We start from the raw sequence: 14,938 nt of genomic DNA, 5'->3' as shown, positions 1-14,938 counted from the left end.
GAATAATGATGTAATAAGGGGCCAATGCTATCTAGAATTCAGAATTTATTTCCCATTTAGCTTTATTTCCAACCATCTGTCTTTAAAAGCACAATACAATGTAACATACGTATATCTTCCTAAGATTTGCATCTGTGATAACTACAACCTCCTCCTATCCTCATTAATGTTTAAGATAGTTTCTTTCAGTAAAATATCTTCCCTCAAACTTTAATTTTAATAATTTAAAAATAAATAAATAAATAAAAATAAAAATTGATGAAGTAATAAATAATTTTATCAATAATTAACTTTAGAATTTATGACAGGGAAGAATTATAAATTTTTGACCCTTTAATATTTTATGGAAACATCGAAATATATAAACAAATAGAATATTATGGCAAACATAAAGTACTAACCATTAATTAAAAGCCAAATAAAAATAGATTTACATCCATCAAATAAAAATCACAATAAAAGGAATTATTATTAATCATTGGTAGATTTGCATGAAACATATAAAAAAGTTACAAAATTAGTTTGTTTTAAACACGTAAAGTTATTCTTACATAAAATACATTATTATTCTAACATTTATATTCTAATGCTAACAATCAGAATTTCCTTAAAAAGTACACAAAATTATAATTTTGCATTTGCTTTGTTTATCAGAAAACAATGAAAGTCTGCTTATTATGTTTCACAAATTTAATAACATTAGTGAAGAGCAGGAATTTTCAGTTGATTTCTTAATATACTTGATGCAATTCAGTTGATATAATAGCAAACTTGAACATTTTCTGATTTTAGAAATCATAACCAATAAATTAAGTACAAAAGACAAAATCCTCAGATTTTTCCTTAATAAATTAAATAAAGCCAAAACAATTTTAAGTATACAAAAAGAGACATTAAGTATAAGACATTATTTATAAATATTACAGAAATTGGTTTTTAAAAAATTATACAAAAATAATACTAACAATCATGAGAAAAAGTAATACATGAGATTCTCAAATGAAAATAATAAGTAACATTTGCAATAAACAGAGTAAAATCTTCTATACTACATAAATATTTATAATAAAGCATATGCAATTATTAACTTAACAGCATTATAAATAAAAAGGAATGCTTCGTTATGGCACACTTAAGGCATTTCCCCAACACAGCTTTAAAGGTTTCCAATACACCTCCACACACCAGTAAATTTTACTCAAATATTTTTCAACAATTTAAGACAAATTAAGATTCAATTTGAGATTTCAAAATAGTTTCGCCAAGACTCATACAGGATGCAAATCTTGCAGCTTCAGGATCTTTATTGCATGTACATACAGCAGCAACCTTTGCTTCTTTGATATAATAGGCAATAAACTGCAACTTTTCAAGATCACCTTTAATTATAACTTCATCAAAATTTGGTGCATATCCAGCATAACGGAAATTCTTACCACACATTGCACTCCAAAAGAATGGCACAGAATGGAAGACTGTATTTTTTCCCAGCATATTTAAGGCAGCTGTACGACCATGAGCAAGTGCCATCTGCCAGTGAGAAATATTGGCTTTCACATTTTCATAACTAGCGAGAGGAAATTCAATAATATCTCCACCAGCAAATATACCTTTAATGTTAGTTTCTAACATTTCATTCACAATTACTTGGCCTTTAACATTCACAGCAATGCCTGAATCTTTTAAAAACTCAGTAGCAGGTTTCACACCAATACCAATAATGCATACCTCAGCAGATATAATTTCACCAGAGGATAGTTCTATGGCATTTAAATTCCCCTCATTTCCAATGAACTTAACAATATTTTTGCCATTATGGAATATTACACCTTTTTCTTCGAATATGGCCTTTATTCTAGCACCAATTTCTTTCCCAAAAACAGCAGCAAATGGCACATCACTACGTCCAATCACAGTTATTGAAGTTGCTTTGCCAATCAAATAAGATGCAACTTCCATGCCAATAAAAGAAGTACCCACAATTACAATAGGTTTTCCAGTAGACTCTTTTGCAATCAAATTACCATCTTCAGGAGTACGAAGATAAAATATATTCTTCAAATCTGAACCAGGTGCATCATATTTAAATGGCTCTCCACCAGTGGCAATCATAAGCCTGTCATATTTAACTTTCAATTTACCATTGTTGCAAGCAATCCATCGCTCTTTTGTATCTATGGATGTCACATTGGTTTCCAGCATTAAAGAAATGTCAGATGTTTTGTAAAACTCTTCATTTCTCAAATGCAAAGCTGATGGCTTGCTGTCTAAAGCTTTGCTTAATTTTGGGCGATCATACGGTGGATTTGATTCCTTCGAAATTAAAATTATCTTTCCGCTGAATCCTTCTTGTCTTAGAGTTTCACAGCACATTAGACCGGCTGCTGGGACAGTTCTAGGTAGCGGTACCTTTTGGCGATTTGGCGCCAAATTTTTCTCGCCAAAGCCAGCGGACGCAGTAATCTTAAGAATTGTGTTCAGATTTTTTTTTTCTGAAGAATTACAGCGGATAAAAATTTGTCATGAAGTATACAAAAAGAAGTATTTATAAAAATTAAAAATAATTAGTATAAGAAGTATCATAAAAATGAAAAATTAACGTTTCTCATTAATATTTACAGAAAATAAAAATAATTAAAAATTGCACAATTTGAACAGTGTTAAATTATAAAATGCAATTTTTTAAAACTCACCCGTTGTAACCATGTGAATTTCGTCGGTATGGCAGCTATTCATCCTTTTCAATTTCTTTGTTAGGCGGGTACACTTTTATTATTGATTCGAAGAACTGCCGGGTAGTGGATTTAACCCCGGACCGGTGACACCGCCTCCAAATGTATTCAGCTAAATAGCCGTCCATACCGTCTTTCACTCTTCTCGTTCCTTTCAGAGATCTCTTGCATGCTGCCCAAGTCCCCTCGATTGAATTCGTGTGGGCACCTGTATCCGGGTCCTTAAATGTAAGACTATGATTGACTGTCAGGTGCACAAATCCCTCTTCTGAGAGACAATCGTACGACTTCCAGCAGTCAGACATTACTGTGGAACCCGGAATAACCCATTCTTTCAGTACCGAAAGCAAAGTTTCACTTGTGCGATCCTGTACCACAGTCATAAAACATTTGTTCGAATACCTTTCAACACCCCCAAAAACCCATGCACCCTCAACCATCTTTCCCTTATTATACTTCCGTTTCCCAAATTTTGATTCGTCAATCTCAACAATTTTACCCTGCCCCCCAAGTTTAACACTTTCATTCACAAGCATACAAACACATACCTCCCTACAAAAACTCATCCAGTCTGTCGTGGTTTGCCTGGCGATATCGGCCTCTTCCATAATAAATGAATGGGTACAACCCTTCACCCACATGGCCGTCGCCAATAAAACTGTAGACAGATCCATCCTAGAATTTGCAAACCACGAATTTGCCCGAATACTTACTTTGCAATAATGCCCTTGCCTTCGACAAACCCAATTAACCCCATCCCCCAGATCTTTCCTTTCTGTTAAATTCATACCCTGCCCGCATTCAGCACACTTCCGTCCATCAGCAATTAAACCCATTTTCATACACCATTCTACACACGCTTTCGCTCCCAAACGTTTCAAATCGAAAAAAAACATCAACTTAAGGGATTCCTCATATGTCACATTCATACCAGCCATATTGCACCACAAGAAAAATCGAAAAGAGTAAGAAAAAGAATACTTAACAAGACTTGGGGAAGACAAGCAGAAGAAATCTGAAGAAGCTGCAACCACTTGAGAAAGCGACGAGAGAAAAGAAAGAATTCGGTAGAAGACTTGAGGAGCAGCAGAAATTAAACGCTGCATTTTTACGTAATTGGTTGAAATTCAAAGTCATTTCGAACCTTATTGGTTAAAAATTACACCCCCGATATCTCCCCATTACACCCCCGATGGCACCCCCCATTACACCCCCGATGACACCCCCGAATCGTCACCGACATCACCGCATTCTCTTAACAGGGTTGCCATACATTGGAAGCCATACATTGGAAGCGTAGAGGAGTTGCCATATTGGCGACTTTATCTATAAAATTTGGCGCGTACCGTTCACTAGAATTCACCCCGGCTGCTCCCCCTCCAATAACAATATATGTAGTCGGATTGGCGTGCGAATATTTGGTCATTGGTTTTACTCGTTTATGACTCTTCAGAGATGTCAAAGGCGCTTTAACTTTGACATTTCCATCGGTGACTGTAACTTCGTAGCAAGGTAAACTATCCAAGCCAGGAAAATCTTCTATATCTCCTGTTTTACTATCAAAGCAAGCTCCGTGCCAAGGGCATCGTATTTTCCCACCAATAAGAACTCCATTTTTAAGAGGGGCTCCATAATGTGTGCATTTTGGTCCTAATGCCGAATATGTTCCGTTTTCTTTGACCAACAATATTTTACCATCTTCACCCAAATCAAACTCTGCCATATTACCATCTTGAAACTCTTCATCTTTACAAACAACCTTTTCAACGAATTTCTCCGGTGTAGCTTTTGAGCTACCATCACCGCCAATTCTGTATTCCTTTCTTTTAGATCCAAGAGCTCCCATTTTGCAAATAAAGAGTAATGCCGTTTATTTTCACCGCTTTCTCCCTTGTTCAAAGTTTGTAAACACAACCCGCATCAACAAGTGGGCGTGGCGATTTGCCCTGATAAACTCGATCGACAGTTGCAGCTAACAATGAAATTAATATAAGTGTTTAAAACCAATTTTATAAATCCTGTAAAAATTTATCATCAATGTGTATAGCATTCTCAATGGAAAATAACTTTTTTTCTTTCTTCATCTAGTTAAAAGCTAAATCAAATTTTATACTGATTATTCAAAATATTACAGGATTTTTGGTAAATCATAGCCTACAATAATAACAGTGAAGCACAAATTTTCTATGGTTCCATTCTGGTTTTTCGCATCTCTCTTTCCAAAAAAAATCTAAAAAATTTTGAAGAGAAATAGTTTTTTCTATTAACAATTCAATTTACCGGTTCTTAAGCTACTAGATAAAAAATAACATTTGTCAAAAAAAAAAAAAAAAAAAAAAAAACCCGAATTTGAGAATAAAAGAAAATCATATGCCAACTCCTAAAATAAATCAATATATGTTAAACTAATTTTAGGTAATTTGAATATAATTATTAAGTTCCATAATTTCGCTATATTATGAATCAAAAAAGATTTTGCATCTCCCAATAATTGCATTTTTATTGTTACACCTATAATTTAGCCGTAATAATTTTTAAAATCCATGATTTATATCAATAATCTTTAAAAAAGAATAAATTTGCGGAAATCATATTTGACATATGTTTTCATATACCTCATATCAGAAAGTTTGTGGTGGTAGCTTCATAAGCCAGTTAATAGCCTCCGGACTGGGGAAATCACTTTTGTCTAGTGGTTAGGTTACGCGGCTATGGACTTCACCGTCGCGGGTTCTGTTCTCGGTTGTGCAGCTGTCGTGGCGCCATCTACCCGTAACAAACGCAAGTCGACGAACTCACTTGACGCAGCAATAAAAAAAAATCGTCCAATTCATTTGACGCAACAGCTGACATTACCACTTAACAGCAACAACTCACACACGCTCACCGTAATGGTTGGCACGATAATATCATTCGTCTCTCCGCCGACTCACTGGTGGGGGAGTATTGTGGTGGTAGCTTCATAAGCCAGTTAACAGCCTCCGGACTAGGGTGATCACTTTTGCCTAGTGGTTATGTTATGTGGCTACGGACCGTAACGTAGCGGGTTCGGACCTCGGGTATGCAATCTCCACAAGTTAAAATCATATGAAAAATTTGGTCCTCATAGTGAGAACTGCCTACTATAGAAATTTGATTTCTATATCGCAATATTCTAAAATAAGACGCCCCCGTCCGTTTTTTAGATTTATAGAATGCTCTTCGTTTATTTATTTCTCGTTTTGTCTAGTAAAACTGATTTTCACCTGAATAATTCCAGATTTTCCAGAAGCTAAAATTCAAAATAAAATTATAAAATTATTTTATATATTTTTATTTCGTTTAGATATTACTATTATTTCTAATTTCCGCACGAATAGATTAGTTAACAAAATAAATTTTATCAAGAATTTGTGGGTTAGTTACAGTTATCCATGTAATGGAATGCGTATTTGTATTTATCCTTTTTTAGACAATTTTTGGAGATATATTTCAATAAAGAAAACAAAGGAGTTTTAGAAAAGCATCAATCAGCATTTTAAAGGCAGCAGCTTAAATATTTCCTTACCTTTGTTGTTATTATTTTAGGATAATGAATTAAGTGAATAATGTCCGATTGTACAAGAACTGATTTTTTAAGTACCTTAAAAGTACAGAATTGGGGATGATGGGCCCCTATTAGCACGGGATATTGTCCGACATTCTGACTACCGGCCACCATCGTTTAAATATCGTAACAATGTTGCTGGGCCTTTTGTGCTAACAAGGACTTTATTGCCGAAAATCCCTACCTTATCAATACAAAATCCAAATTGCTACGATAATGTTTGATATTCGGAATATTGAAAAAAAATCGTGGAGATATCATATAAATACCCCCCCCCCTAATCTTTTGTACTAATACTGTAAGCTCATCGTCTCAAGTCAAAATAAACTGTATACTTGCAACAATGCACAATAAAATGTTTATTACAACGAAAATCAATTAGCTGCTTCTTTAATTCTAAATAAGTAAAAATTCATATATATTTTTTTTTATTTTGCTATTATACTTCTTGATAAATTTACAGTTGTATTAAATAGTCATAATTTCCGCATTGAATTCTTTAGTTTCTTTGCAATTTTATATATCTTTACGTTGGAGGTCACTGGGAACACGTCAGATACAGTAATGAGAAGTTTCTGATATGATGGCCGATTTTCTTTTCCCTGGTTGAATATTAAGGCTGTGAAATCGAGTCATTTCCATTTCCGTGATGGGACGTATCGCCTACGAGAAGGGTGTACATTTGCCGATGTAGGTCAGTAGAACCCAACTATAGTTCCCACTTCCTTGTTATTAAGACAATGATCATTCAGTTCAAACCCGAACGTTTAGGCACTGAATACTTGGCAGAAAAAGTATAATTCTAATGACATCCTTACATTGATATGATAAAATTTGGAGAATGAATTCTGGCTTAGATGTTCTCCTCCTCTTTTACCTTCACTTCAAAATTATTTTATCGACCATTCTCAAACTGCCCTAATATCTTAAAAACAGGATATTAATATGACAAAATAGAAGTTAAAAATCTAACGATTGATTTGGAAGCCACTGTAAATATTAATTCTAATTAATTAAATTAATGTTATAAATGCCAATTAATGTAAGAGATTTTTCTGTGAAAATTTCATATTTTTAGAGAGCTCCGATTCCCTGGAAATCTGCATTTTATCTAAATCACACCAAATCTGTCTCCAGTGATTAAGAACTTTTTCGACAGTCAGAAATGTTGCAATCGGAAAGCATAGGAGTATCATTAGGGATCAATTTAATATACGATATAAATATACCGAACATCATTCTTAAAGTGTGCAATGAAGACAAAACATTAGCCCATTTATACCATTTTTTAAAAGCAAATATGATAAACGAACTAAAAAAACAATACCACGTCTTTGATGCCCCTTTCCCTTGCTACACCATTGACGACGGTGTGAAAGCTTGTGGATTGCATGCTCATGTATCCTAATTTTATAAATGTTTTCAAGATTTCGAGGACAGTTATTAACCCTCTGCACTCGGATGGTCCCTCTCACTCACCATCAAGTCGGTGCATCATTTAGATGTTTTATTTATTTATTTTTCAGTTTTGATTGTTAAAAACACCAACAGAATGGTAAAAACGTGTAAATTAATTTTTCAGGTGCAATTAGATCCTACTCGGTCTGGAGTGCAACTAATTGATCCTTCCTTCTATTTTTCATTCAACATTCACTTTTATTCCCTCGTTATGTCCCCCTTTTTTTTTTGCTTTCTGTCATTGACTATGTATACAAGTTTCGTTTTCGTTTCTTGTTATCTCAACAAAAACATATTTGGTTTAGTGAATATTCATTTTCGTTTATTAGAAGTCTCTCCTCAAAAGAAGGTATATAAATATTTTCTGAAATGACATTCAGATGAAAAGGTTTTTTAAAGAGGGATAAATTATTATTATTTACTATGATAGCACTGAACTGAAGGTTCGAGAGAAGATTTAAAAACAATGGACTTTCCAGATCATTTATAGCATATAAGATGTTTCACATCTTATTTGATAACCATTTTTGAATGAGTATTATCGAGCTATAGTCTGTGTATTTTCTGTAGGCAGTTCGTCTGTCCGGCTGTTCGAAAATAATTTAATAAGATAACTACAAAACGAAGGGAGTTATATAGATAAGATTCGGTACTCAGATTTAACATTTATAGTATAGACACGTATCAAAGTTTAAGTCAATTCCAACTACGGGTTGATTGTCTGTCGGTCTGTATTTTCGGAAATATGTAAATGTGTTAATTCAAAAATGCAGTGATATAAATATATCAAATTTGATTTTAAATTTTGTGACTGTAAGTTTATTTTTGTTTCAAATCATTGTTCCAATCAGTTGAGAAAAACGCATCTAAAGCACAAATTCGATTTTCGGATACTATTAATGCCGAGGACTAAACTGACAAAGAATGACGCGATAGATTCAGTAAAAATGCCAAATTAACGCCAAAAGCTAATATTTTGTAACTATTGTAAGCCAATGCCATGCAAAGCGTTCTCTGGCATGGCAAGTTTATTTTTGTGTATGCGAGAAAGTTTTCTGGTGACCACTCCCGCTGGTTGAATTCGTGGATCAATGAAATGACGTCCGAAATGCACAAACGATTTTCATTCCTATACGAAAATGTTAAGTACAAAACGCATCCTCGAGTGAAAGTTGAGGGGACAACATTCCCTCAGATTCGTTTCGTCATTGCTGGCATTCAGCTGCATCTGTTTCAATCTGACTCTTTATCAATGGTGATAGGTGGATCCTGAAAAACAATAATTTTTTTGGAGAAATTGTGATAGTTACATAAAAAATTTTTTTAAAAAAAATTCCAACCTCAGTTTAAATATTTAATTTTGAATCGATTTTTATTTTTTCCCTAGCTATTACATATAATCAAACTATATGAGAAAAGTGACAATAAATCGTTGCAAGACACGTTTGGAAAACATGTTGATTCAACATTCGATAACAGATGTGTTGATTTAATTTTTTGACATAATTGTGTTTTCTTAAATTTTCTCCAAGAAATGCCGGAGTGTGCTTGCCGAGTTTCTCTTAGGATCTTTGTAAGAAAAAAAGGCTTGCATTTTTTTATCTGTCATTAGGATAATCATGAGCGCAACTTAAAAGAACTATTCTAATTAAAAATCTGAAATATAGACATTAATTGATTGATGAGACCAAGAAATAGAATTAAAAATAGTATAATTTAAAATTCTAGAATCTACTTGCTTGAAGATGATAATTTTATATGTATATGTAATAAATTCAACTATCTACATTCTTAAAAATAATTATATTCTAATCTCTTAAATTCAAATTTCACTGAGACTTTAAGAATTGGACGTAAAGCTGCTATATCAAATGAAAAGATACACGTCTAAAATGTATGTTTGCTCAGCACTATTTAGGGTAAATTTCCTTTTGAAACTATTGTTGATCAAATGCGAGTGCTCCAATTCTTATAAAACAATGTCATATAGCACAATTATTCAAATACTCGATCAACCTATTCGTTGAATGTTCATTTATTCAAAATTGCAAACAAAAGTTATTGGGTCAGTGGTATAGAAACTGGAAAGAGGCTAAGATGGATATACAGTGGCTCAAAAAATTGAGAGTACACCTTACTTTTATTTGATAAATCTGACTTTCAATATAAATAACACATTACCGAGATGAGCAAATATGTTTTTATTTTTACCCTTAACAAATGGCTTAATTTAGAGTAAAAATAAAGAACAATCAACGAAAAACTTCTAAATTGAAAAATTTCGGAAGCATTTTAAATAAACATACTCAGATTTTTGCCTCAAAAAATTGAGAGTACACCAATGAAATTTTTGCAATATCTCGCATAGAAACAAAGTGTCACTGTTAAGTTGCATGTCTTTTGGTTCCTATAATGGCCTCTAAACGTCGTGGTACCGCTTCAACCAATTTTTGGCGGTATCTGAAGATATTTTATCCCATTCTTCTTGCAACACTTGTTTTAAATAGGTTTTGCTTTTAATTTTGTGTTTTTGAGCCACTTTTTCGAGTATGGCCCACAAATATTCAATGGCATTGATGTCGGGGTACTGTGGTAGTGTGTGTAACTGCTGTTTGCAATGAAAAAGACACCATATTTTGACGTTATTTGCATTATGTTTGGGGTCGTTGCCCTACTGTAAAATGAAATTCCCATCTAAACCCAAATTTTTAGCACTTTCCTTTAGATTGCTGTGAAGTATATCCAAGTAAACCATATTATTTATAATGCCATCTATAAGAATTAAATTTCCTACCCCGGATGAAGCCGTGCAACCCGAATTCATGACTTAGTCACCACCATGTTTACCTATAGGCCGTAAATTTTTTGGATCCAAAGCAGTATTAGGCTTTCTCCATACAGTACGATGGCTGTCACTGCCAGAAATGCTGAGTTTTCTTCCATTAATTGATATAACTTTCTTTCAAAAGTAATTTGTCTTCAATTAATGAGTTTTTGCAAACTTTAAATGCTTTATCAGAATTTGCAAGCTGAGGAACGGTTTCTCTCTAACAATGTGACTTTTATATCCAGCTTGTCTAATGTCATTTCGCATAGTTTCGGCACTTACACTTTTGCTTATGATTTGAGAAGTTTCTGCAGCATGTTGGAAGAACCATATGGTAGCAGCAATTTAAAGGGAAGTGTTATAAATGTGGGTTTAAACTGAAATCCCCTTTCCCAGCAGGACAACGACCCCACACAGAATGCAAGTAATGTCAAAATATGGTGTCATTTTCATTGCAAACAGCAGTTACACACACTACCACAGTACCCCGACATCAATGCCATCAAATATTTGTGGGCCATACTCAAAAAAGTGGCTCAAAAACAAAAAATTAAAAGCAAAACCTATTTAAAACAAGTGTTGCAAGAAGAATGGGATAAAATATCTTCAGATACCGCCAAAAATTGGTCGAAGCGGTACCACGACGTTTAGAGGCCATTATAGGAACCAAAAGACATGCAACTTAACAGTGACACTTTGTTTCTATGCGAGATATTGCAAAAATTTCATTGGTGTACTCTCAATTTTTTGAGGCAAAAATCTGAGTATGTTTATTTAAAATGCTTCCGAAATTTTTTAATTTAAAAGTTTTTCATTGATTTTTCTTTATTTTTACTTTAAATTAAACCATTTGTTATGGGTAAAAATAAAAACATGCTTGCTTTTCTCGGTAATGAGTTATTTATATTGAAAGTCAGATTTATCAAATAAAAATAAGGTGTACTCTCAATTTTTTGAGCCACTGTAGATGCTTTAGACGTCACTTTTAGAATAGATCATGGGAACAAGACTACAATTTATATAACTTTTTGAAGTGGAAAGATCAAAAAGGGAGTGAAAAAATAATGTCTTGCCAGGAGCGTTATTTACCATTGCTACGCCGCTGTATTGGATGTGCACGCACTTTGATAACTGTAGGTTGCAGAATCATGTCTGCTTGAAGTAAGTTGATAATTTGAGGATATTAATAATACTAAATCTCATAACCTCAGTCAAAATAATAATTTAATAATCAGAAATATTTTTGCAAGTCATTAACACATTTATAAATTAAAATATTATGGATGATCTTTTGTATGCTTACTTTTCAAATGAAAAGAGGCAACAATGTAGTTTGTTTATCATTTTTATTTTCTATTAAGAAGGTGTTAAATTTGGTGATATATCCAATCATTGATCGAAAGCAAGTACCTAATTCTCCCCATCTTTGTTCTAGTCCAAACAAAAACATACAAACACATTTAAATAACAATAAAAACAAAAGTGCTTCAAACGTGTGTAAAAAATGCAACTCAGAAGCTGATATCGTTTGCGAAATTTATTGCCACTCACTTTCATAATCAGCTTGTCAGTTTTGAGTAAGCTTTAGCTGCCACCAACTTCTCTTAAGACAAAACAAAACAAAACAAAACAAAAAATCGTCTGCAAGTGAAAGGAAAATCTGCCCCGGCCTTGCCATCGGTTACCTAAGTCAGCGAAAGCGAGGTGTGAGTAAAAATCCCACAGGAAGAAACCTTTTAACTTGCTCACGACTCTCAGTACTGTATTTCGGGAAACGGGAGGCTGGGTAGCGATAAGGTCTATTTTTACAACCCACGTATACACACTTAGCTTGAGATTCCGCATGCTTTACAGACGTGACATTGCGACGAGCTTGATGGCATAAAAATTCATTCACAACGAACACGATTTGGAAAAAAAATATTTTGATTTGTTCGAAGAACAATTCTGTCTTCTTTCAGAACCATGATTCGAGCTGCAAAGGATTATCTGTTCTTCTTTGTCATTGGATTATCTTTGGCAAGTAAGTAGTCTGCAGTTAAAGTAACCCATCTTATCTAATTATAATACTTTAAATATTAGATGGCTGCATTTTGTATGCGACGTCTACTCTACTTTTAAAACTGTCTTATAATTTTTTTTATGAGGTAGAATAGCATAGTAATGTTCTTTGTTTTAGAAATATCAGAATTTGCTTAACACTTTTAGTTCTCATTAAAAATTAAATTAATGTTATTCATAAAATATTGAATGGCAATGTTTAGATTATTACTAATTTAAAGAACCGGATTTTTACTAGCATTTGCATAAAACATTTAATTTCAATGTAAAGTTGGTAATTTAGTGATGAATTGCATTTAGAATTTTATTTGATGATTTTATTATTTCTGCTGTATAAACCCAAATACTATACATATTTTTACACATTATAGATTGCATTAAAAGATTTTAAATTGCTTTTAAGAAATGTCGGTTTATCGTACAGCATAACGGTTTGTTTATTACCTATTTGTATTAATAAGGCAATTTCTTCTTTCTGTTTTCAGATATCTTCTTTTTTTATTTCAAAAAATATTCTTATTCTATAGTAATAATATATTAGGTTGGAATATTAAGTTTTATTCCACCTCGCGTTATTAGATTTAAAAGTTTTTAGACAACTTTCCATCTTGTATTGTCTTGTGGTGGATATTGCAGAACATTTTATTGAGTGGTTCTTGAGCAAAAGAAATCTCCATGCTTGAGGCTATATGTTTGAGTTTGCTGTTTGTTTGAAAATGCAAAAAGAGAATGATTCGACCAGATTGTTTATCGTTTGTAAATAAAACAATGCAGAGAATAATTTGATTTGAAACATTTTATTAAAACTTTGCAAATGAACAGATTCTACTTAATTTTTTCGCTTTGCCTTTAATAATGTTTTATATTCTTAATTTATTTTGTTTCATATATGAATTCTTTGGGGCAGAAATTTTTTTAAGATGAGCATTGAGAAATATATTTTGGAAAGAAGCAGAAAGAAAGAAAGAAGCTCCAAGAAATTCTAATTTAATTTATTAAGAATGTCTTAAGAAGGAAGACATGTAAAATAAAGGAATGGCAAACTCACCTTGTTGCCATATTTAATTAGTATTTAAATTTATAACATTCCACTATTAAATGCTTTTTAAAATGCTCTTTTCTAAATGAGGGTTTTAATTTTATTGAATCCTCAGAAGTGTTTATACTTTGCAAGAATAAGCAGGGACGAGCTGTAACATCGGAACATGATCTTATGTATTATTTTTTAAGAATTTTCCTTTCTTAGTGTGAACATAAAAATGTCTTCAATTAGATAGTCAAAAGAGTTAAACGGATGCTCATGTTGTATGAGTGCTTGCAGCTCCGTACAATTGGAAATGGTATTTTCTTCATAACAAGTCAAAAATCTTACAAGTTTAATCATGAAGTTTCATATGCTTCTCGCTGATTCATTTCACAAATTGAAAATTTAATTTGATTTTGAAAGGCATTTATTGATTACCTTTCATTAGAAAGGCGAAGAAAGATTCTTTATACAACTCGGTAAAATGCGTAGTCAAACCATCAACTTTTAAAAATGTTTCTACTTCATATAAGGCGTTATGAAGTTCTCTCTTTTTTTTTTCCCCCCTGTCGATTAGCACATGCTTTTCACTTTTGTCCTTGTCAGATTTTCATATTTTGTAACTGTACAAATAACATTCAGGACTTCTTCAATTAAGAATTGAGAATTTTTACTAACCTTTATTGCCAATCATAAGCTTAGAATACAAAATAATTTTTTTCCTTGAGTTGAAATAAACTGTTTACTGATTTTGACATGCTTGGATAATTAATAAAAATAATATAATAAAAAGAAATGAAAAATAAATAATAGGTATATGAAGAAATATTTTACGCATTTTTTTAAAAAAGTGAAATGTTGGGACATTACTGTTATTCATAAAAAAAATTTCGTATAAATGGTTTTAAAGTAAAATCTGGAATATTTTTTTAGAGATTTATTCTAGTGATTTGATTTGATAAAGAGAAAAAAAATTCTGGAAACAATTTCAGATATTAATTTCCTCAAGATTTATATAGATTTCAAAAATATATTAAATCTATCTCACTTTTTAATGTTTTTTTCGGATATTTTTTGCTGCAATAACTGATGAGAAGAATTTTTGAAATTTAAATTTACAAGAATATCATCTAGAATGAACACGTATTAAAAAAATTGTATTTTGCCTAAATATTCTTAATAAAATATTTGTTCTGAATGGAAATATTAAAAAATGACGAATCATTGTGGGAGAATTTAAATATTTTTTT

General features: G+C 32.3%; 3 protein-coding genes across 3 annotated transcripts in view; 1 reads left to right on the top strand and 2 right to left on the bottom strand.

The window, feature by feature from the left end:
- Nucleotides 1–482: 482 nt before the first annotated feature.
- On the bottom strand, nucleotides 483–4,667 carry LOC129969554 (apoptosis-inducing factor 3-like). Its single transcript, XM_056084175.1, has 2 exons — nucleotides 4,086–4,667; nucleotides 483–2,381 (listed from the first exon to the last, which is right to left on the bottom strand). Exons 1-2 carry the CDS (start codon nucleotides 4,576–4,578, stop codon nucleotides 1,228–1,230), a joined length of 1,647 nt encoding a protein of 548 aa, XP_055940150.1. The 5' UTR covers nucleotides 4,579–4,667; the 3' UTR covers nucleotides 483–1,227.
- Nucleotides 2,383–3,966, bottom strand: LOC129969553 (uncharacterized). The gene has a single exon (XM_056084174.1). The coding sequence runs from the start codon at nucleotides 3,836–3,838 to the stop codon at nucleotides 2,729–2,731; it is 1,110 nt and encodes a 369-aa protein (XP_055940149.1). The 5' UTR covers nucleotides 3,839–3,966; the 3' UTR covers nucleotides 2,383–2,728.
- Nucleotides 4,668–12,415: 7,748 nt separating the features above from the next.
- Nucleotides 12,416–14,938, top strand: part of LOC129968870 (hemicentin-1-like) — a 78,007-nt gene continuing 75,484 nt past the window's right edge. Inside the window, exon 1 of the mRNA XM_056083179.1 lies at nucleotides 12,416–12,626. Within this exon, the coding sequence (XP_055939154.1) occupies nucleotides 12,569–12,626 (58 nt within the window). The 5' untranslated portion in view covers nucleotides 12,416–12,568. The remainder of the gene's footprint in view (nucleotides 12,627–14,938) is intronic.

Source organism: Argiope bruennichi, chromosome 5 (genome assembly GCF_947563725.1).
Source record: "Argiope bruennichi chromosome 5, qqArgBrue1.1, whole genome shotgun sequence".
In the NCBI taxonomy this organism is placed as follows: Eukaryota; Metazoa; Arthropoda; class Arachnida; order Araneae; family Araneidae; genus Argiope; species Argiope bruennichi.
This window is presented reverse-complemented; position numbering and strand designations above follow the sequence as displayed.